The sequence below is a fragment of the Cavia porcellus genome, unplaced genomic scaffold, assembly GCF_034190915.1.
Source record: "Cavia porcellus strain 051 isolate PalLab524CR breed Dunkin Hartley unplaced genomic scaffold, mCavPor4.1 scaffold_1, whole genome shotgun sequence".
In the NCBI taxonomy this organism is placed as follows: domain Eukaryota; kingdom Metazoa; phylum Chordata; class Mammalia; order Rodentia; family Caviidae; genus Cavia; species Cavia porcellus.
Window position 1 is genome coordinate 181,105,091 of NW_026947484.1, and position 25,215 is coordinate 181,130,305.

Here is a 25,215-nt window from a genome sequence, read left to right on the forward strand (position 1 = left end):
GATAAGGGGGAAAGGAAAGTTAGGCTTGTGAATTCCCAGGGACATGTCTGGAAGTAAGTGGGGGGAATCCTGCACCCCCTGGGAGAAGACACACTTCTCCCTCCAGTGTTTTCTCCACGGGCTCAAGGCTCATGCACGCGCGTGCTGCTCTTCAGTGAGAGCAGAGACCATGGAGTTCTTTCCAGTTATGCCCATTTGGCCTGACACAGCAAAGCCGGATGAGGAGGCCAAGCCCCCAAGCGGGGAAAATAGGCCCTGTGTCCCACACACATCTCAGCTGCCATCTTTTCTAATTTCCCGCATTTGTTGTAGTCACAGGAAAGGGAGAATAAAAGAGGTTTCTGCCTTGTAATGTTCCTAATCTCTAAAATAATGTGCACTCTGCTTCAGACATTTAAGAGTCATAATATCCAATGAAGAATAAATTATTTCCTGAAGAGCAACAGCAGGGCCACCAAGAACCATGAAAAAAAAGAAGCTTTTGTACCCTCTGTCAGATGCATATTCTCCTGGAGTACTCTTGTAACAGTGAGCAGATGTTATGAATTCATTGTCAAGAACATATTTGTGAAAAGGTTTAAAAAGAAGAAGAAAGAGAAAGTCATGCTTCGGTGATCACAACCATTGTTCTTCTAAGAAATGGGTCAATACAGACCCTAATAATAAATGTGCTACTGTAAAGAACAATCCCCAATACAATGAGGGTTGGATTTCCTTGTGTATTTTTCAGGTTACCACAAGCATGGATTTTTTGAGGAGCTAGCACACATTGGCTGTCAGCACATTGGCTGAGCAAGACCTGATGTCTGTGTTGCTCAGAAGCTCAAATGCCAAATGGACCCCCAGTTTACAAAACCACCAACCTCTATCCTGGCTGTCAGTGACAGGGCTGAGTACAGGTCAGGAAAGGGACTAGGGAAAGTCATAGGAAACAGTTCACCAAATAGGCTTGCAGATTGAGCAAGCAGGAGAAATAATAAAAGACATTCTGCTTTTAAAAGTGTGTGTTAAATGAGGTCCCAAAGGCCGCTGAAGCCACAATTTCAGAGCCAAATCCCCTAAAATAAAGTACATTCCACTCCTGAGGGCTTGGGAAAGTGGTCCGCAGTATAAGAAGTCTTGCTGAGGGTGGTGGCACATGCCTGTGATCCCGGCACAAATATATATATTTATTTATTTATTTGCAGTTCTAGAGAAAGAACTCAGGACCTCATGCATGCTTTGAAAGTACCCATTTAATCTTTGTAATGGAACCAACAAGACCCCTTCCCCAAATCTTGAATAAAACTGAAGTTGAAAGTATCATACTACTTTTTTGTTTGTTAAGACAAGGTGTCACTATGCAATTCAGGCTGGCTTCCAACTCACAAGAATCCTCTTGTCTCAGCCTCTGGAAGTGCTAGGATTACAGACATACACCCTCATGGCTGGCTAACATCCCACTACTTGACTAAAATCTACTACAAAGTTAAGGCAATCAACACAGCATGGTACTGGTATAAAAATAGACACGCAGGCCAATGCAACAGCATAGAGTTCAGAAATAAATTCACATATTTACAGTCAAATGATTCTTGAAAAAGCTACCAAGAACACAATGAAAAATGATAGTCCCTTCATAAATGTTGAACTGTATAACATGCATGAAGAAGAATGAAACCAGACACTTAATGTAAAATTAAAAAAAACAACTCAAAAGACCTACAAATATAGTGCCTGACACTGTAAACCTACTGGAGGAAAACAGGGGGAAAGCTTTAGGACCCCAGTCTGTTCAGTGATCTTTCGGATATGACCTTATGTGTAACATAAGCAACTAAAATAATGACAGATATGGTACTACATCAAACTAAAAACAGAAGATCACAGAATGAAGAGAGTATCTACCAAACAGGAGAAAATATTCATAAATCATACATAATAGGTTGAAATCTAAAATATATAAGGAAGTCAAAGAACTCAGTAAACAATCCAGTAAATAAACAATCCAGAAAGAAAAAGGACAGGGGCTCTGAAAGGACATTTCTCAAAAGAAGATATAAAACTAACCAGCAGACACATAAAAATGTTCAACATCAGTAATTAGAAGGAAATATACAAATTAGAATAGTCATTAAGAAGACAATATGAAAGTTTCTCAGAAAGTGAAAATTGGAACTGCTATATAACCCAGCAATCCCACTGCTAGATTTAAATGCAGAGAACATGGAATGAGTGGGTGCAAGAAATATCTTCATTCCCAAGGGCACTGAAGCTCATCCACAATAGCTGAGATGCAGAATTAACCTGTGCATTCTTCAACGGATGAATGGATAAAGAAATTGTGATGTATACACACGCTCGAATTATTTAGCCTGGGGAGTGAAGCCCTGTCATTTGTGACAATTCGCATAAATCTAAGGAATATAATACAAAAGGAAACAAACCAACTACAAAAAGAGAGCTATTGAACGATCTCTCTCATATGTGTAATTTCAAAAGGTTAGACTCAGAAGCAGAGACTATAATGGTGATCACCAAAAGCAGAGGTTGGGGAACTGGTGGGATATGGATCAAAGGATACCAATTCTTAGTTAGACAGGAAATGTAAGTTCAACTGATCTACTGTATAGCATGGCACCTATTAGGGACAACACACTGTATACTTGAAATTTGCTAAGAATACACTTTAAGTGTTTTCATTATCAATAAGTATATGATTTAATACATCTGTTAAATAGTTAAATTTAGTAACTCCACAATGTTTCAGAATACCATGTTGTACACAATAACTACATACAATTTATAATAAATTAAAAACAAATTAAATGTTAATACCAAAGCCCTGTATCTAAAGTTATATGTAAAGCCATAAAATATAGGCATATTGCAATCTTAGGAGGCAGGTCAAGATGTCATTATAATTTTATGAATGATGAATGCACAAGAAAGTAAATTATCCGAAGTCCTACAGCTAGCACACAGCAGCAGTGGGCACCAAATTCAGACAATTACGTGAGATTAAAGAAAAAATGTTATAAGTAAGGGCCACCCACACTGAACGTGGTGGGTCATGATACTCAGAAGTAACAGCTAATACTGGTTTTCTCATCACTAGAATGATCAATAATGTTTACTTCTCTTTTTATCCATAGGCTTTTAATACATCTGTAATAATAAAGCAACACCTCCCAACCTATAACCTGATGTGTATCGTCTGGGAATTTCTGCAATAGTCCACATCGAACAATGCAAAAAAACCCCACACACTTTAAGTGCCTATAACCAAGTATATTTTTGAAATCTTTTATTTTGAACTAATTTTAGACTTGCAAGAAGTTGGTAAAGGTAGTTCAAAAGGCCCATGGAACCTTCTCCAGGGTATTCTAAAATACATGATGGAATGAAGAGCACGGTCTCTCTTTCTCCCTACACAAGGAAAAGTTCCAAAGGGCTATGGAAGGGTAGGGCCTCGCAGGAGGGCAAAAGGGGAGAGCTCGGGCTCTTTGCAGACACCCTCTGCAGTCCCAACAATCGTCATTTTAAATGAGTGCTTAATTCCAAGTGTATTCTCAGTCCTCAGCAGCCTCAGTGTCATTCATCTGCAGTCCGTCTGTCCTCATTCTGAAGAGACACTAGTTTACCTTTTTAAAAACAAATTACTGCCATATATTTTAAAAATACCCATATATCTATAATTAGTGAGAAAATGTCTGTTTTCCTTGGAGTTCCTAGAGCTGGTAATAGTTTACAAAGAGACGGCCCCTGATGTTTCTTAAGACAGTCTGTTCTGCTACTTAGCTAAGAAGGATCATTCCTTCTGTTACTCCCACAGCGACCTCCTGCCTCCCTTCTGTCTCCCCACAATGTGGTGGATGCCATCTGGGACTCAGAGAGCAGGAGGAGACTAACCTCTGTCTTCAGCCTTGCTGTTCATTTCTTCTTCCTTGTCCTCATCATCACTGCTGGAGCTCTCCATTTTCTCTTTCATCTGTTCCAGCTGGTCCAAGTTAACTCTGCCAACCAACTCAAAGTTACGGCTCACCTGAAAAAGATCCAAACAAACAAATGATGGGATAATGAACCGTGGATTGAACGAGGTGCTCCCTGCGGAGACCTTTCCAACATCATTTTCCTGTGACTCTGTTTTGGAACCCAGATTAAACAACTCAGGTGCTTAAGAAGTCGACTTCTTCATTGTGACTCTCAGAGACAGGTGGGCCCTCTGTTCCCAAAAGCACCGTTTTCACTGGAACTGGTAACACGGGACCTTCCACACCAACATTGTTGAGAGATAGCACGAGCAACAGAAGGCCAAATGCATTGAAGCCTAAGGTACAGAGTAGGTATCCAATCAATATTTTCTGTGTTGAAGTCAAAGGTGTGATTTTCATAAACTACCCAAACTTCATAAACCGGGAATAAAGAAACTCTGCAAGTGTCCTGCCCTCTGGTAGTAAGAATCACAACCTTCTTTGCCATGAACCTTCTCGGTCAGGGGTTGTGGGCTGCCCCAGTTTAGGGACCCTGATACTGATTTCACTCTTACTCTAGTTTAGATGGAAGATAATACCATGGCTGTTAGTTTAAGTACTATATTTGAAACTTTCCACAGAGTATTTATCACGGCTTGTATTATCAGAGAAAAACAGAAATGACTTGCCCCTTTAAAAGCCCCTTAACAGCATTAACTATGGTTAGTTCTTTATTTTATAAGATGTGGTTAGATTAATGTGGGATTCTAACTTTTCTTTAAAATCTCACTCAAGAAAACAAAAAGCCACACAAAGAAAAGTTTTTAATGAGATTCTGTTTTGAGTTATCAGATCAATGATAGCACAATATTCACCTTCTCTTAGCCCACTTTTAGAATCTCTCCAGTTGCATAATAAAATGATCAGGATTGACAAGCGGAGGCTGAAGCCATAAACAAGGGCAGGCTACTCCTCCGTGGAGAGCACTGTGCCTCCCTTCTTGGGGGGCAGGGAAGTGCCTAGCAAGGATAAAATGAGACTTGGTTCTGGCCTCCAGAAGCTGGCAGGTCAGTTAAGAGGGAAGGCAGACATCATGAATTAGATTCCAAGGCAGATTTGCATGGCTTCTATGGTAGGGACAGAGCGTAATGAGCACAGGAGACGAAGGAGAGAATTTACAAGACACTTCCAAAATAGTCTCAGGGACCAGACTGGAACAAAGATTTGCTGAGCACCACCAATTCCATATGCCTGGCAGATGGGAACACCATCACTGGCTGTGACAAATGTAAAAGAGACTCAGAGTTATCAGGGCCAACAGACATCCTGCGAAATGGCTTAAGATTGTCCCAACAACATCATCTAGGTCCACCGAAGAGGAGGGAAAGAACTCAGGAAAACATGCTCTTTTAAAACAGAAGCAAGGATACATCGCTGTGTCTATCAGAAGGGGATCCACAGAATTAGCTGACTCTGAAAACAAGTCACGACTGGATGTCTCTATCAATCTCAATGCGATTCACTTAGGAAAGGTGACTTCTCTCTTTGTGTACGTAAAGAAGTTTTTAAAAATTAATAAAGTGAGAAGGAGGAAGAAGAGTTCAAGTTCACAATCTTTACTTCTGTTTTTTCTAAGTCCACAGCAACAGCCTCCAAGAGTTTGCTAAAGAGCATTTTACCTACTAGTCTTCAACTCTACAGACCTGTATGACTTTTTTTTTTTTTTAAAGGCACGAAAGCAAAATGAATTAGCACAAGGAACATACGCTTTGAAATCAGGCAGAAGCAAATTCTAGTTCAGGGTTCACTGCAATCACTCTCGACTCAATACATGTCTTCCACGTTAGCATTGTACCTGAAACATAAGTTCCCACCTCCCCCGATTTTATTTCCTTTCCTTTTCTGGGAATGTGGGTCTTTTCTAACTTTGGCATTTGCAAATGCTTATAACAAACATTATAAATACATATTTATGAAGCTGTGTTTGGCCACAAAACCTTCCTTTTAACCAAACTGAATTTATGACAAATATTTTAATAGAAGTATTCTGCCTTGTTAATTTTTCAGGAAAAGCATATAAGGTTGCTTCCAATTTGCCTAATTCTAGTTTATATTGAAGAAACACAACTTTAAGTGAGCAGTCCTTAGAAGGACTCTTTTGGGGACCCCTTGTTCACTTCATTCCCACCTTGAGTAACCAGGGATCCTGTAACTATGTAGGAAAGACAGGGAATGAGAAGTGGTTTTCAGGAAACAGAAACAGCGAAACCAAGAAAGCGAAAAGACAACCCCTGTGCAGCTTTAATCCAGCTGTATTCATTCATGCAGTCATTCACACATTCATTGATTCATTCATCTGCCCAGCACGATCTCCCTGCGGTTTGCTCAGTGCCGACCCTGGTTCTTATCGGAGCTCCCGCTTCTCATCAAGCTTACAGTGACAGAAGGAATTGTCACCAAACCAAATGTTATTTTTTCCCCATCCTTCTGCGATTCTTTTTGAGAACAGTATCTGTCCATTTTCCCATAGCCATCATCCCATCACCAGAAAACTGTTCACATTTTGGATTCTATGTTCCTTCACAATAGTGTCTGAGATTCCCATGAAGTACATCTTGGGCTACCCTGCAATTTATCCTTAAGACTTCTACAAGTTTTGCAAGGCATTAAAAGGCAAACCAGTCATCCAAACCTTAATCTGAACACAAAAGGAAGACTCTTTCTACATTTCTGAATCCATCATTATCTTCACCTGCATTAGTGCAATTGCCGCCTGCTTGGTGGTTTCCTGGCATCTACTGGCATCTCTTCTTGTATCTTTCCAGTGTGGTCAAAAAGGGTTTTTTTTCCTTCTTCTTTTTTTAAAATTTAAATCCCTTCATGTCAGTCTATGCTTGAGGATAAAATGCACATTTTTTTACACTGTTGTTTCCAGAGCGGGCTACTGTCTCACTTTAGCCCAGCTTCCCCGGCCCCTGCCCACCTCCTCACGCGCCTGAGGTTCCCGGGAGAAGCCACACTCCTGAGGTTTGCTTCCACACATTCTGCTGCTTCTTTTGGAAACTCTCGGTCATGCTCCTTTACATGTTGACTCAAGGCTTCCTGCCTGGCCTCTGCCCCCTCATCTGGGACACCTCCCAGGCCCATGCCCTCCCACCCCAAGTTAATATCCTTTCTTGGTTCCACAGTTCCCACATGCCCCCTTGGAGAGCACCCCATCAGAAATCAATTATGTCCTGCTTCTTTCTCTCTGCTCCACAGCAGCAGACCCTAAATCTCCACCAGCCAGCAGTGTGGAGATAAAAATGGGTGCTGCTAGCATCTTGTAGCTGCACCTTGAATATCTTTGTTTTATTTTTACATACATTTTAAGTTTTCATTATTATTTTTCTCATAGAAAGCTTCACACAGAAAAGGTGGAAAACAGAAAGGAATCTAAAGTTCAACTTCTTATTCATAATAACCAATTAACATATTGTATTCCTGTTCTCCAACTATATTATCATTTCTATGACATTCTGAAATATACAAGTGTATCTCCTGATTTTGTTATTCTTTGCAAGGAATAAATATAACACCTCCCAAAATAACTTTTAACCGCTATACTATATTTCATCAAGTGGCTATTCTACAATTTTCCTGTCTATTCCTCCATAAATATACCTTGGGTTTCTTCTAAATTTTTCACTACAAAAAAAGAAGTATCACTCCAAGCATTGTGAGGCACTCTAGGAGGCAGGGGCGGGCGGGAGACTCCCAAACTCAAAACCAGCCTGGGCAATATTGTTTCAAAATTTAAAATTCAGTTAGGCATGGAATAAACCTGTAATTCCAGCACCTACGAGGCCGAGACAGGAGAACCACTGGGGTTTGAAGCCAGCCTTGGGTACATACTGAGTTCAAGGCCATCCTGAACTACATTACAACACCATGTCTCAAACAACACCACCACCTCAAAACCATACAAACTAAAAAAATGGCCGGGGATGTAGACCCAGTGCAAAGCTCTTGTGTTCAAACCCCAGTACGGGAGAAAAAAAAAAGAAAAGAAGAGAAAGAAAGAAAAAGAAAAAAACAAACAAACAAAAAGCCCAATAGGAACTATTTTGTATGCAAACCTTTCTTTCATATTGTTTTAATTCCAGATGTGAAATTAAAAAGTCAAAGTCAAATATATTATTACATATTCAGCTGGCTCTGAAACAATCACGGTGTTCCCTGGGCCTGGTGATAGTGGCTAGACTAAAGAAACTTCACTTCTTTGGCTGCAGAAGGGAAAATAATTTATTACCTTGTTTTTCTAAAAGGTCCGCGATGAAAGGAGAAGCATGCAAGTCACAGCGTCTGAGATCTGAACTCCCTTTGCAGTGTTTCATAGGTAAAAGAAGGTAGACACGTCCCTGAAGTGTGGATTACTTAAACATGCAATTGTTCAGCCTATACAACTGTATGCTGATCCTTGTAACTTGTGAGGGTCACTTCTGAATATTCACTAACCCAGCATCCTGCTCAGGCCACTAACCCAGGTCTGCTGAAGTCGGCGGTGCACTAAGAATGTGAGATGAAGCGACCGTGACCAGCAGATGCTGAACCCCGAACAGGAAAGTGACGACGCTGTGAAACCCCCTCCACACTGGTCTAATGTGCAACCTTCACAAATTCATTTTGCTATTTGTTGGTTTTTTAACTATTCACCAAAATGACTTGGATCTTTTCCTAGCACACAGGCCCACACTTACGGTCTGTTCTAACATGCTGTAAAACAATTACCAAGTTAAACATGTATTTTCATACTGTGCTAGTGTGGCAATTCCAGGCTTCTAAGAGAGACTGACATAAATATGCTGGTTAGTGACAGAGGAGAACCAGACACCACTGCCTTTAGACTACACTGCGGGCATCAGGTGGGGCAGATGAGAACACAGAAAGCACACTAGACCTTTCTAGAGTTTCAGGGCTTTAGGGTTCCTCCACCTGTCACCTAACATTCATACCTTTGAAAGGAGACATCCACTCGGGATGCCCATGCTAGCTAACATCGGATCCTTTGTTAAAAAGAATAACCAAAGTGAATGTTTTCTTTCTAGAGAGAGCGACAGCAAGGAACATGGGAAACGCTGACCTGCCTCTCCCATCACCACTGCCCATTCTCCAGAAACTAAGAACGTGCCGGGCTGCGAAGAATTTAGATGACTTATCACACAGGCTGGCAAAGCTTTTCTGTAAAGAGACAGATAAATATTTTAAGCTATCTGGACCATATCGTCTCTGTCACAACTACTCAATTGTTGTAGCACAAAATCCACCATAAGCAATACATAAATAGGTAGGTACGGCTGTATTCCAGTCAACTTTGAGTTAACGGAATCCAAATTTCATGTAATTTCACCTGTTAGAAGAGATTATGCTTTCATTTTTTTCCCAATTATTTAAAGATGTTGAAACCTCTTTTTAGAATATAGGACATTTTTATAAAATCAGGTGGTTTAGGCCAGTTGGTCATGTTTGCTAACCATAGGCTTATAATATCAGGGGGTATATCCTGCAGATCTTCTTTGCATGCCTTTGAAAATTGAAATAGGGAGGAGGGAAAGAAATTAGCAAGAAAAATTTCAGCCAAATATTGTTTGTATGAAGTGGAATACAAACAATACAAACAAATATTGTTTGTATTGTTAGTGGAAGATTGTCAAGGGTACCTGCATAGATTTTTTTGTTTTTGAGTTCTCAGGTAGGAGAACTTCAGTCAGAGTGCTTGTAAGTTTCAAAAAAGGACATTCAACATTCTTCCATGCTGTTATGAATGGTGGGATTTCTTTATTTTTTTCTGGCCAAATAATATTCCATTTGGTACGCATGTCACATTTTCTTTATTCATGTGCCAGTACACATTTAAATTGTCTTCATGTATCAGTATTATGAACAATGGGAGCACAGAATTTCTCAATCACATGGTAGTTCCATTTTTAATTTCTTGAGGAAACTCCATAGCATTTTGTATAATAGTTATACTAATTTACTTTCCCACCAATAGTGCACAAGAGTTCTCTTTTCTTCACATCTATCAAAGCATCACTCTCGGCACCCCAAATATATACGATTTTATTTGTCAAATATACCTCAATAAAGCTGGGTGGAAAAGAAAGAGAAAAGGCATTCAGTCAAACAAACCACAAATGCAGTATTAAAATATTACAGAAGATGAGCTAGGAAATCATATTTGTTCAGCACTGTGCTGTCCTCTAATTTTATAGACACCTTTATCAAGCACAAAACATGCAGGGTTCTGACTCTTCAAGCCTTTCTTGCCTTGTTTGTTTATAAACTCTCCTAGGGCAAACCTTTCTTCTTTAGCTTTATATGCTCAGTGCAGAGTATAAGGTCAGCCCTGCAGCTGACACACAATAAATGCTCTCTGACTTTACCGGTAACCTGAAATCCCGTGAGAGATCCCAAAGTACAAAGAATCATAATATTGCCATTCTTTTGCGTCCTATGAAATAAATTTATTAATGACAGAATATAACTGGACACTTTCTGAAATATCTTGTATTTATCCTTACCTACTATATTCTATGTGCTAAAAACATTCAACAGTTTTTACTTGTATTGCTTAAGTTCTGAGACCAGTGTGTAAGATATGCATTATTCTTCTTATTTGAGATGAAGAAAACAGAACATAAAACAAGTGATTAAAGCTACTTATTTAGGGTCAGCCTGGACTACATAGAAAGACACAGTCTCAAAAAAAAAAAAAAAAAAAAAGGCCAAATTACTCACAAAATATGTGAAAATTGCCATGGTTGTACTAGTGGAACACAGGATAAACAAAGAAAAATACTGACAATAGTGTCCTTCTGCAAAATCTGATGGGTGAGTGTAGTAGGATCCTTTGAGAAGTTTTCTTCAAAATAATCCTTTCATGGACAGTAAGAATAAAGGATACTAAAGTACCAAGGATGGTAAGATGCACAGAATCAAGAAGAATTTCTATAAAATCAGATAACCTATTTTTTTCCAGACCTAAATTGGCCAAAGTCCAAACTAAGTCAACTCATTTGGAGAATCTTGACAAAACTGCAGATGGAAGTTCTCAAGAAAGCCAGGTGAAAGTGACCATTACGAGTCTCAGAGGTTCGCCTTGGCCAACTGAGCAGTTACCAAGCTTCTGAGCCTGTAATGCACAGGTACTGATGCTGATGATGTTGCCCCACTTTGCCCAGCTGAACAAACGGATACTTAAACTTCTTATTTGGAAAGTGATCTCATTCACTGATTTATTTAATAAATGGCTATTATTGAGATTCTATCACATACTTGGCTTCATGTTAGCTTTCGGGAGGGAAGAGAGGAACATGCCTTCAGAAGAAGGAGAAATGCCTCGAGGGAGCTTGGGAGGACAAGCGATCAACTTTTACCAGGGTAGTGAGCAGAAATCAGGGTTTCAAAGTTTACAGGTAAACTGCATCTTCTAAAATTATAAATCTTCTTGTCCATCTATTTCTGATTTCTAAAACATGTGAAAACAACAGATCTATCACTGAAAAAACAAAACTCAAATATGGAAAAGCAGAATGAAATGACACACTCAGAACGCTTCAGGTGGCAGAAATGTAATAATTTAGTTCAGACATTAAATGCAATCCAAAAACACACAAATGTGGTCCAAGGAATCGGGGGAGGTCTTTTAAACATTTATTCTCATTTCTGAAAACTAGTGTTCTATATGATTTGTATTTCCATTGATACTTGTATAGCCTAGAAAACTGAAGATTTTACTGGAAAACAAAAAGATTGGTGAACCTTTTTGGGCTTAATATTCTACACTTCCCTCAAACTGGCAAAATGTAAAAGATGAGGTTTTTAGAGTTCAGTCGCCTGAGGCCCTATTTGTATAAAAAATTAAAAACATTTCAAAGTAAATTTAATTAGTGAATGTGTATTGCCTGAATAGACTATCCTTCTAAGTTTAATATATCGAACATGACAATTTTATGAGCAAACCAACTTAGAGATAATATATTTTTATGTTCCTTAAACTAGCAAAGAGACTTTAGTACCATAAAGATCATTAACAAGGTATTGGATATACTTAAATTTTCTTCCAAAAAAAAGTCTATGTGTTTTTTTTTTTTTAATGAGAGAAGTATAAGATTTGTTTCTTCCCAAGAATTTAAGGTTCCTGCAAATGCTAAGCTTTCATTTCTTATCAGAACGGCTAACAGAGAGTATTACTGACAGATATTTCAGTGTGTGTGTGTATGTGGGGAAAGAGAAAGAGAAAGAGAGAAAGAGAGAGAGAGAGAGAGAGAGAGAGAGAGAGAGAGAGAGAGAGAGAAACAGGGAAAGACCGATAAGACAAAATAAAATAATCTTCCAGAGAACCTAGTGAGATCAGAAAAAGACAGGGAGTCAAAGGATGATAAAGAAAAATTGCCTGCCTGGTTTACTTTAGATCCCACGAGATTACAACTGAGTCCTTGCTCGCTGGCACAAAGATAAAGGTCTAGGAGAACAAGCTTCTGTTTGTCACCTATAAAATGAGGGTTCTCATTGTCATCCTTTCTCTACTGCACTTTGGCTTCTGAGGATAAACATGGCAGCCCACATCAAGTGGGCTTGACATTTTGGACCTTAAATGGAATGATATATTTGACTTCAAGGACCCTTCCTGCTGTTACCAGTATTTTGTCCTAGCCATGAACGATACGGCCTGACATCTTTAGATATGTTCCTGAGGTTTACCACCTTTGCAGGCAAAACTCAGATGTCTGGGTTTGAATGTCCAGCTCTTTTTAATGAAATCTTTCAACTGAAAAATACATCCTGCAGGGTCTTAGTTTCTTCTATAGAGTTTTCTCTACTGTACAAAATCATCCAAAGCTATTATTTTTCATGAGAGAATGCAATGAGCAATGCAGTCAAGACAGTCTTCCTGAAAAAAATAATTTGTGAACATCAGCTCAGAACTAACTGCTTTATTTATTTTCCATTTGACTTTTGACAGTTTATACATGAATCTGGATCTTGAGTATCTGGGCCTATTGGTTCCGAGGATCAACATGTTTAGAAAAAGACCATAGGAAATAAACATTTACTGAAGACCTATTATGTGTTTGGGTTTGGACTATTGAGGCGTAATTACTAACCATAACATTTGTCTGTCATAAGTGAACCACAATGCTGTTTATTGAATTTATACATTTCCACACTTTGAACAGTCTGAGAAATTTCTTCATATTTTTTGAAATCAACTCTTGCTTTTGACCTGTGAGCTACTGTTTCTATAATTTTGAAGTCTCAAGAAATTTCATGTAGAATTGTACTGTATCTAGTCTTTTGTGTCTGGCTTCTGTTCACCTAATACGATTTGAGATTCATCCATGTTGTGAAATATCAGTAAGTGATATCTCAGTTCATGAACCTGATTCCTTCCATGATCCTGGCTGCAAATTGAAGTGGATAAGAGCCAAATAAAATTCAATGGTTAGGGTCAATGTTGACTTAGGGAAATGTGATTCAGTTCTCACCCAGTTTGGTTTCAGATCAGAATCAAGGAGAGAATTGAGTTTGTGAACCGATGTATCACTGGAGTGCGTTCTTTTTCACTGATAAGTAGCATTTCGCTGGATGAATACAGCACAACACAGTTTGCTTATTGCTCACTAGAGTAGGATTGTCGGTCAGATGCTTTTAAATGCAAAGTGATTATACCATTTTACACTCCGGCAGCAATGTATGAGATTCCCAGTTTTACCAAATTCTTGCCAACATTTTGGTACTTTCTTAATTTTTGCCATTCAATAGGGCACAATGGTAAAATCTTATCTCTGTTTAATTTTTTATTTTTCCAGTAGTGAATCTTGTTAAACATCTTTTTATGTCTTTGTTTTCCATTTGTATAACATCTTTCATAAGGAATCTGTTTATATCTTTTGTTCATTTTTAATTGAGTTGCTCATCTTCTCATTACTGAGTTGTAAGGATTCTTTGTATATTTTGGTCAAAGCCCTTTCTTACGTAATTACTTTGCAAATATTTGCTTCTGATCTGCTGCTTGCCTTTTCATTTTCATTATGATATCTTTTGAAGAACAATGTTTAAATTGGTGACACCAAATTTATTACTTTTTTCTTTTAATGTCTATATATTTTGTGTTGTATCTGAGAACTTTCCTTAATTCACTATCACATTTTTATAGTTTTAACTCACATTTTGATTGGATTTTGATGTAGAGTAGTTGTATCAAGGCTCTTAATTTGTGCGTGAAATCCAACTGTTCCAGTACTGTTTTGAAAAAACACATTGCTTCTTATTACTTTGTGACTTTTTATGAAAACCAGTTGACTTCATATATGGCAGTGGACTTTCTCTTATGCTCCATCTATTCATATCAGAATATCATTTACTCTTAATTATTGTAGCTTTACAGTAAGTTTTGAAAGCAAGAAGGGTGAGTCCTCCAATTTTTTCTTTTTTCTGTCCTGTTTAGATTATTATAAATCTTTTGCATTTCCATGTAACTTTTAGGATCAGCCTTTTAATTTGTACCAAAAAACTTTCTAGTTTGATAGTCTATGCTGGATCTATAAATCAGTTTGGTGAGAATTATCAGTATTAAAGTTTATAATCCGGGGATTTAGCTCAGTGGCATAAGCACCTGCCTGGCAAGTGTGAGGTCGTGAGTTTGATCCTTGATACTGGAAAAATAAATAAATAAATAAAAAATTTATAATCCATTAACATGGTACATATTATAATAATTTAGAATTTCTCTCTGCAACTGTTTTTAGTTTTTACTGTAGCTCTGGTAGTTCTGTTTAGATTTATTCTTAAGCATATTATTTTTTTTGGATGTTATTTAGCATTCATTTTCAGGTCGTCCACTACTAGTATATAACAATATATAATTACATTTTTATATATTGATTTTATAGTCTGCAAACTTGTCAAAGTCACTGGTATTCTAGTAGCTTCTTGTAGATTCATCAAGGTTTTCTGGTTACCAAGATTATACTGTCTATAGATAAAACTGATTATATTTCTTAGACCTTTAATTCTTTGTCTTTTGTCTACAGTCCTTAACTTTTATATTTGAACTGTCAGCAAACTTTTTAGTACATTGATACTCTATGCTTCTTTTATAAATGCCAAGATCAGACTTTTGCATGCATTCATCCTAACAAATTATCATTTTCAGTTAGTGTGTAATGCCATTGTCTATCAACTAAAAATTCAGTTTCATTAGTACTGCTATCTTTAATTACAAAATAAATGTCTGGACAATTATTTTAAAAAGTTTAATTGTGCTTTGCACTCATCATTTAGGAAAAAAGGAATAGAAAATGAGAAAAGGAAAAGTGTTGATATCAGTAATAAGCACGAGTTTCATGAACTTAACAACGGAGACAAAGATGAAAGTCATTAGATAGGTTGAAAGTGGCAATTCTTTTGCTTTGATTAGGTGTTTAGTGGGATTAATAAACAAGTCAACCATGAGAAAAAGAATATGACAGTAAAAATCTAACATTCAAGACTGTCTAAAATGCAGATATAATTGGTGATTTTAAAACATATTCCAGGTCTTTGAGAACCTAAGTGACTTTATGATGGGTACAACCACTGTTATACTTGTTCAATTCACAAATACCCTGTGGAGGACACACTCTTCAACCATGGGAAATGCCAGGGCTTCAGCTGATCTTACAAAACTTTTGAGAATGGTGTAGCAATTACCATTTACAAATCAGAAAACAAACACACTTACATATTTAAGTAACTTCCAAAAGCACATCCAACAAATGGTGGAGACAACATTAAAACCTAGGTCTTTTTTTCTCTGACACTCCAGAGCAAACTATTTCCCTGCCCCACATTCTAGTCTCCCCGTTCCACCCACTGCTCAGGAAGTTCATGATTCTGTGTGTGCCATGGTTTCTAACATACTCTGTATTTCACTTATAAGCTACTTCCCCAGTGACAGCAACTGAAGAAGAATTTATCTTCCTGATTTGTTATGCCCTAAAATAATCACTTGAAGATTTAAGCATCATGAAAAACAAAAAAGCTGCTTACATAAATATGTGTAAATAAATATAGAAAGCCCAGCGTGAAACAAATGATTTCTCCTTATGTCTGGGTTAGGAATGCTCAAAAAGTATGAATTAGAAAACATATTGAAATTTTTAAGTGGTACAGTTCAGGTTTCCTTCCCTACCTTCAATTGTTGGGCAAATATTGGAAAGTCAATACATTCCAAAGCAGTAAAGCTGACATAAAACCATTAAATTGTGGACAAGAGACAAAACTCAGCATCCATCTCAACGCTACCAAAGTTCCATTCCAAGACTTAGATCTCAACGTTTCAGACTAAAATCTTTATAATCTAGGTTTGTACAGCCAGAAAAGCAGAGCTAATAAGGATGCAGAGCAAAGGAAATGGAAACCACACCGAAACAGCTTTTCATTGTGCCTTAAGTGAGCACTTAAGAGATGTTTTGGACTCAGTTCATCACAAAGGATTTCAATAAAGTGAAGTGGTATCCCAGTTCAGGAGCTCAATTCTCTCTATGATTCTGGCTGCAAACCAAACTGGATAAGCACTGAATCAAATTTTCCCTTAAGATCAACATTGAACTTAATCATTTAATCTGATTTGGTTCTCTTCTAATTTGGTTTGTGACCAGAATTGTGGTAAGAATCAAATTCGCGAACCGAAACCACTGTATTTTCCTCAAGCAAATACTAACCATAGCTCCTCTTGTAGTGAGGGCAATACCTCCAATCATAAATAATCATGTTGGCTCATGATATGCCAGGTAAACTGTGCAGAGTAAAGAAGTTGTCCTGTATAAATCTGATGCTCTGCTCAAAAACTTTGGAAGAGAATTTTTTTTTTCCCCCTCACAAATCCTCTATTTCATGTCTGGTTTTTAAATCACCAATTATGTTCTCTAAATAAAGCCTATTTTACAATCCTTGTGCTATTCAGATATATATGATGATGCCTTTGCAAATGTTAGAAGCAACCTACTTAACTAAGGGACATAATGACCTATCAGACAAATAGGGGTCAGCAATTATGGGCCCATAGATTGTTGCTTATTTTTGTAAATAAAGTTTTAATGGATCTGCCACACTCATGCATTTATGTATCGCATATGGCTTCTTGCTATAATGGCAGACTTGAGTAGTTGCTACGGATGCCACCAATGACCTGTAACACCTAAAATATTTACTCTGTGGTCCTTATAGACGTTTGCCAACCTTTGTGACAATCTAGAAAAATATTGTCAGGATTTTTTTTAAAAGTCAAGATACAATATTTTTTGGTAGAGTACACTCAGAATTGTGTAAAACAAGTGAAAATGGGTATAGAAAAGAGACCAAACATGTCAAGCAATCAGATTTGGGATATGGGTGATTTGCCTTTCCTCTTATGTTTTACAGTTCTCTAAAATGACCTCCGATTTCTTTTATTATCAAAAACTAAACTCCACTTCAAAAATTATTTTAGCGTATGTCTCTGTCTGGTACACAGTGGGTATGACAAAAGTCGCCTGTCTCCCCACTAGCCCCCTCCCCTCTGGAGTGCGGAGGGCGGGAGACAGGAAGTCCTGGGCAAGTACCTTATGCTCATCCCGAAGGTGACTGTCCAGTTCCTCCGTGTGCTTGGTCTCATAGTAGCAGAGCTGGCATTTGTAAGGTTTCAGTTCATTGTGCTTTTCTATGTGTTGCTGGAGGCTCTCGTCACTGGAGCAGGTGAAGGTACACTTATCACAGCGGAAAACTACTCCCTGCAAGTATTTTGATAGTTTGGAACGGCACACTTCAATGGGGACAACTCGCTCTTCTGTGGAGACAAATTGAATGGAAAGATGGGCATTTTTACTGATGGCAAGCAGATGTTTTTTGTTTTTCTTTTTTTTGGAATATTAGAAACTCACCCCGTCAATGTTGCTACTTCTCACGGGTCTGGATTTGTGATCCACACACACACACACACACACACACACGCACGCACACACACTTTTTCTCTTTCTCTCTCACTGCTCTACCCCAAGCCTCCAATCAACACATTTTTCTGGTATAAGTGTTTTAAAGACCAAGGCTCTGTATACTAAACACCTCAAATGACCTATAAAAACAGGTGGGGCAGGTTGAAAGGAGGATGTGGCCAAGGGGAGGGCAGGAATGGGCATGGCTGTCATGTTTACCAACATTAATGGTTATCGATAATAACCATTAGCAAGCCCTTCTCCCTTCACAAATGTTACTGCAGCTGGATCTATAGATTTCGGTAAGAGAGGAGGAAGTAGATATTACCTGGGGACCTGTGTGCTACCACTGTATTAGCACCTCCCTCCCAGCACCTCTGTGAGGCTGGTATTATTCCTGTTTTCACAATAAGTGAAACGAGGAACAGAATATTTTAGTAACTCTCCAAAGCTCACAGCCAATGTCACTGGCAAAGCTGAGATGTGAACCAGGTCTGCCTCACAGCAGAGCCATTACTGTCGCTATTTCCAAACCCATTGCTATTTCTCCTTTTAAGCTGTTCACAAGGTGGCTCGCCTCCTATTCTAAAACCAAGAGATTCCCTAATCTAATAGCAAATCAGAAAAACAAAGGAACCTGCACACTTTCTCTCAGTACAACTTCAACTGTGATGAGCTCTCACATGAAATGGCTGCAGGCAGCATCCAGGGGAAGCAGAGGTCCTGCGGGAGACAGAGGACCCTGTCTTTCACACCACCTTCATCTCATTGTCACAATGGGAAGAAACTAAAAGACAGTAAGGACTTGAGTGCTTCTCCCATTAACATACCAAATGCTGCAGGGCTGGAAATGCATGTGCTTGTTTATTTTGCACTCCCTCACCCTTGTATTTAACTGCTCAAATTAAATTTCACACCAGTCTGCCCAGAGTATCAGCGCACGTGCCAGATATCCATAACTGGGATAAAATTAAAATCTGTGCTATTTATGCAAGAATCAAATATAGCGTGTGTTTTCATGCTGTGTCTGGAATTCAGAAGACTCCAAAAGTTTACAAATGGATGCACACAACATATACTTATATTATTTAGAAACAGCAATGTATTATTAAGTCAAGAAAGCGTGATTTATTCCCAGAGCTGCTGAATGGCATGGCAGCATTTCTAGAACATCAGTGTTTTGGGAGCCTATGTGACTGGCTTCTCCAGTCTGCCCTTTGTTGTTGGTCCCTATTCCGCCCCTGGGGAATTTTCCTGCCCAATGTCATGCCTTAGACTCAACCACTGTCTAACTTCAGGGCAGTCACTGCCTTGGGAGTCCGTGAATGCAGTAATTAATTGGCTAGCAAAATGCTAGGCAGAGGAAGTGCGAGGTTGGTGTCTGTACCACACCCTGCAGCTCTAATGCATATGTTATTTTCCCTATACAGTCAATTGCTTATTTAGAAATATAAATATTTTTAAACCAAAGTATAGCAGACAGCTAAGAAACACTTCATTATAATGTAATCCACACATTTCTTAGAATAGAAAATGCTTAACAGTCTTCTAACCATTCAGTCCCACGGCTTGGTTTGGTGTAAATGGAGGGGAAAAAAAAGCTTTGGCATAATGGTGAGTCCTAAGGAACCCATGCTAGAATAGACTCTTATTCTAACTTAGGGTTTTTTTTTTTTTTTTTTAGTACTGGGGATTGAACTCATAATTGCATGCTTGCAAGGCAGGCACTTATGCAGCTGAACTAAATCCCCAACCCAGTTAGGGTTTCTTGACAGCAGTGTGATTGGCATTTTGGGGTTGGACAACTCTTTGTACTAAGGGGCTGGCCTGTGCACTGCAGGATGTTCATCAGCATCGTGGTCTCCAACCACTAAATGCTACCCACTTCCTCCTGTCTTGTGACAACCAAAAATGTCTGCAGACTAATGTGCCCCTAGGACGCAAGAGTGAGCCCAGATGAGAACCACTGCTTTAGTAAGCAAAGCAGAAGGGATCACCTCTCATTGCTCTGTGTGAAGCAATCCTTAGCATGACTCGTGAGCAAGGTGGTGGCATGGCAGGAGATGCGAGCAGTGGTGTGAACCAGGGGCCTGGTGCACAGTGGAATGCAGGACTCACAGGAAGAAGACCTCTTCTGGCACCTTCCTTCCTTGAGACTGCAAATGCCCTTGGTCTCTGTGGTTCCTAATTTTCACTGTGCCATCTCTGCTACTTTCTCATTCATTCTTCAGCTCTCGTCTGTCCCACTGGCCTTGGTTGTGTTGACCTCCGTGGAGATGGAGATCAGCTGGGTGTAGCTTTCCACATAATGGTGTCCCAAACACACAGAAGACACTCGTTTTGCCCCTCTCTGCCTTCACTTCCCATTGTAAATAAATAATCAGCTCTTTGGAACTTTTTATGGTTCTTTTTTTCAATTCCTCTACCACTTTGGTTAAATTTTCTTTGCAGTTTCTAATTTCATTATGTGTATCTAAGTGAACTTTACACAAAGTCATGAATACTCAGAATAATGCCCTGGAGTTCAAATAATAATAATAATTATGCACACTGTAATTTATTAAGTACCCCCCATGTTTGAAGCACAGTTAGGTGTTCTATACCTCACAGTGACTTCTTAGCTTCATAATACTCTATAAAGTAAGTTTTGCTTCATTCAGTTTGTGGACATGGAAATTGAGAAGTGATCAATTAAGATACTTCCTCAAAGTCACATCTCTAGTTTAGCATGGGTTGGTAATCTGGAAGCACAGATCTGACCTCAGCCAGAACCTGCCCCCTCCACCATTCAAAGAACTCTCTGGGAGCTTCCAATCTGTCGGCCAATTATTTTAAAATAGGAGAAGACTTTATACCTACTATTTTAAAACAGGAGAAGACTATAGAGTTTTGAAGTAACCACTTATAGCTGAATGTATTTCAGGTACCTTTTGTAACTGCTGGAAAGTCATTTCTCCACTTGCTTACTCAGAAATGTGACTTCCCATTTTCATATTAAGCTATCACCAGTATACCAAATGTCTCACTTGTAGGGAATTTTACTATGACATCAATTTCAGAAAAAAGTTAACCTTTCTTTCTTTCCAAAAACAGGGCTAAGATAACCAAGATTTTTTTAAAAGGCAGACTTTGAAAGGTGGGCAAATGACCAATGGTGTTTTCTGAATGAGGTTATTCATTACCCAGGCAAGTGAAGGACATAAAGTCAAAGACTGGAATGTTTCCAGGTCCTGCCTTGGCTATAGCAACTCAGTGCTGAGCGCTTTTTTTCTGTGGGGGCAGTGACAACTGTGGGTCTTTCTTGACTTCACACTTCTCAAAATTACCTTGGGTATGAAATCAAGGCCTGAATCACACTCATTGTGACTCAGCTTTCAGTACTGCCTGCAAAAATATTATGACTTCACTCGTTTGACTATAAGATGGATTGTGTCTCTCATGTCTTACTCAAAAGATGCCTGGTGCCACACAGGAACATAAAGCCCAGGAGGCTAGATCTAAGGAATACTACACTGAAACACCTGTGTCCTAAGGTGCCGCAGGAGTCAAGAAGTACGCCCCATCACGTTGTATGGAACTCAGTGGAAAAATCTGCAGCATCGTAACAACAGAGGGGTCACTTCTTTCCAAATCAGCAGAATATCACATCACTGTGGAGTCCAAGTACAAATTCTTCCAGACAGGCAAGCCCCAACATATATGGGGTTTTTCCCCCCTAGAACACGTCAAGTCTAAAAGAAACAGAGAGAGCTCTGGAGGTCCTTCACTTAGATAAAGTTGGTACACCAATTACCACCCGAGGAAACTGAGTCCCTCGATGGGCCAAACCAAAGGTCCATCTGTGAGTCTTAACAAACAGGTGACAAAGTCTGAATAATTAAAACAAAGTGCTCAAGAGAATAGCATTATTAATTTATGATCATGCTAAAATAAAACCATAAGTAGACACACATAAATACAAGCAAAGCAGCTATTGGTAGTAAGTTCTATGCTGTGATGTTAGCTAGACAGCCACGCTCAAGCTAGACAGAGAACAAGTGGCACCTCTGTTTCTAACAGGAGAAGGTATCTGGTCAGGTTGGTACAGAGCATATAGTTTTACTAAATAAAAACAACTGGCAATCTCCTGCAGATATTTTTCTCAAAAGAAAAATGACATAGCTAGTTAATTAGGGAAGGTAACTTCCATTCTCTACTTCTACCTGCTAGGTTTAGATATGGTTAGCACTGGCATACCTACTGCAAAAGAAAAGCATTAAGTTAACATGCCAACTTGAGACCGGAGCAGGGATTACACGGCTGGGCAATCACAATGTAAATATTTGGCAAAACTGTGCTTCATCGCAAAAATCAGTCTGTGCCAAGTTTTAAGGTTTACTATCAAGGGTACAGGTTCCCATGGATGAAGGTTTGGAAGGCATTTTGTTGTTAATGTGATAAACTGAACAGAAATATGCTCATGAAACTACTTATTCTCTTGTTTAGTGTCTCTTTTCTTACTAAGGTTAAATTCGTTCAGTGTACAAGCCTTACTTGACGCTTCATGGCTGTGTCCCCTCAAGAGCCTCAAACACTGTTACCTAGTTAGCATGTGCATGGCTCTGATTCAGTTTCCAGTGCCACACCCCACACACACACACCCACACGCACACACACACGCACACACAAACTGCTAGCACATAACAATGGCTCAACAAATGTTGCTCAAATGAAAGAAAATCCACAAAAAGGTGTACTGTTGACTTTGAAATTTAAATCTGAGGGCTTAATTTTTTCCTAAACTCATCAAATCATGGCCAGTCTCACCAAATGTTGATCTGACCTAAATCCATAGTTCCTGAAAAGTATGAATTTACCAACCCCTTGCTTCAACTTTTGTTAAATCATATTTAACAAATGTTTCATTGGCAATCTATTCAAAAATTTTCCTGGCCTACTATCTGTCTCCAGAGTCCAATGTCTGTATTAGTTTCCAAGCTCTCCATGACTTAGCCAGAACATACTTTTCTAGTATCCTATTTTCTAGCACCCAGAACAGTGTGATACAATTCTGTTAACATATCTTGCTTCCACTGACCTCAATGGTTTGTTAAGTCATTCCCTCTCCCCAAGTAGTGGGTTGAATAGTGTCTCCCACAAACATATATATCCACCTGAAACTCCAGCACGTGCCTTTACTGGGCCATGGGGCACTACAGATATAACGAGTCAAAATGAGGTTACACTGGATTAAGGAGGGCCTTAAATTCACTTACTGGTACTCTTAAAAGAAGAGAAGGCACCGAGAGACACGCAAGAAATGAGGTCAAGGAAGAGGCAGATCAAGTTAGGAGTAAGCCAAGGATGCCGAGGAACCTAGGATGCCATCAAAAGTTAGGAAAAGGTAAGGAAACAGTCTTTGCTCTTGCCTTCAGAGGGACTCACAGCACTGTCAACACCTTGATTTCATACTTCTAGACCCCAGAACTGGGGGAGAATACATTATTTTAAGACTTCTCGTTGGTGGTCATTTATTATGGTAGCCATGGGAAACTAATATGCCCACTCCACCTTGAGTTTTCTCTAACTGTACTGTGATGAATGGCTTAGTTTAAAAGCTGTCTTTGTTTACCACCTTTTTCTATCCGAACAGAAACATAACTCCTGGACACTCATCACACACTGTCTTGGACACACTATGCATGTTCATTTCCTCAAGGAGGCAGCTCCTGGGTCTTGTATACCCCTTTTGACCAGTCGACCAAGCATAGCGAGGTGTGGAACAAGCACATAATGGACATTCACTGAATGCACGAACAAACAGTATCATCTCTTTTGCCAGAGCCAACATGAATCTTTGGTTAGTTCTCATTCAGATTCCCTTCGAGTGAAACTCATGCTCTTCTCTTTTCTCTCTACTTAAATATATCAATATGTTTGGACAAGAAGTGATGGAAATTATTCTTGCCAGTAGTAGCTGTCTCAGGGCCAGTTCAGAAGTTGTTTTTCTTGCCTTTCATCCCAAGTATTTTCATTAACGAAGACCTCAGAAAGATCTCATCCTGCAGATCCTAGAGACCAAAGATGTTTATTTAGAGCTGGAAGTGCACAGGTGTAGAAGAAACCACATCTTGTTACTCTGAGATCGGCTCCAGTGCAGAATTATAGGGTAGATATCCAATCCTGTGTCTCCTGACATGGGAAGACCAGCTTCCCACTGAGCTTTCATTGTGAACTGAGGATACCAGACCAAGGCTAGGATAGATGGCAGATCCAGCTGTCCTGGAATTCTCTGCTGTCAGTGCATCAGTGGTCCTCATCTCTGACCTCCAGGACCGTGAATAATAATGGCCTCAGATCCAGCTACACAGTCCCTAGAACATCCAACAAGGTGATGTCACCTTCCCCCAGGTGAGAAAGTGCTATCTCTCATTAAAACTAAGGGCTGTGCGTCAGACACACTTGGGTTCAGATCCCAGCTAGGTTACATTGGTGTCATTTCTCCTTATGCCATAAACTGATGAGCCTTTCTGAACTTTCTTATGTACCACACAGGGCCTGCTGAGAATTCTGTATACATGGTATACATGGTATAAAGCACCTAGCACAATGTCCCTTACCTAGTAAGCACTCACTAACAGTATCCACTGCTGTTGTTATTAATGTTGTTCCTTATTTCCAAATGCTCATGCTAACTTCAGATTGATGCTCTCTGACCTTCCCAAGGGCAGTATTTAGATACTTAGAAAATTTTCTCCATAAGTAAACAGAATTCTGAGCTTGTAAACAACCAGTGGCAAGTGAGGTGATTAAACATGGAATCAAAAGACAGGTTGGCTCAGGACTCCACTGCTTATCAGCTGCGTCACTTGGATAAGTGATTCCAGCCCTCATTGGCTCTACAAAACTTACTCTTCAGCACCCCCAATGCGAACATCTGAAACCCAAATCCAACACCAAAAGTGATGCTCAAAAAAGCTTTTTGGTACATTTTGGATTAGTAAAGTGTAGGTACATATTTCAAAACCTCAAAAAAAAAAAAAAAAGTCACTGGGCTTCTTAGGTAGCAAAGCTCTGAGCACACCAGACCTCAATAGGGGGAAAGAAAACTGGAAATAATTCTGGTCCTAGGCATTTTGGATAAGGGATACTCAGCCAGTATTACATTTACAATAAATAGAATATACACTATCACAACTATTTACACGTTTTAGGAACCTTCTGTAGAAATTCCTTTCAGGTTTCAGTATCTGCTTTTCTGAAAATTTCCTGAACCACACTTTCAC

The 25,215-nt window shown here is 39.1% G+C and overlaps 1 protein-coding gene across 7 annotated transcripts in view; it reads right to left on the reverse strand.

Annotated features, from left to right (window-relative positions):
- Znf462 (zinc finger protein 462) overlaps nt 1-25,215 on the reverse strand; it is a 133,366-nt gene that overhangs the window by 5,773 nt on the left and 102,378 nt on the right. For 6 of the 7 annotated variants that reach the window (XM_013153458.3, XM_023565538.2, XM_003470913.5 and 3 more), the window contains exons 10-11: nt 17,582-17,805; nt 3,892-4,024 (exon numbers count right to left, since the gene is read on the reverse strand). In XM_013153458.3, coding sequence (XP_013008912.1) covers nt 3,892-4,024; nt 17,582-17,805 — 357 coding nt within the window. Of the gene's footprint in view, nt 1-3,891; nt 4,025-17,581; nt 17,806-25,215 lie in introns of those variants that run through there. The other variant, XM_063224287.1, reaches the window with a different exon arrangement.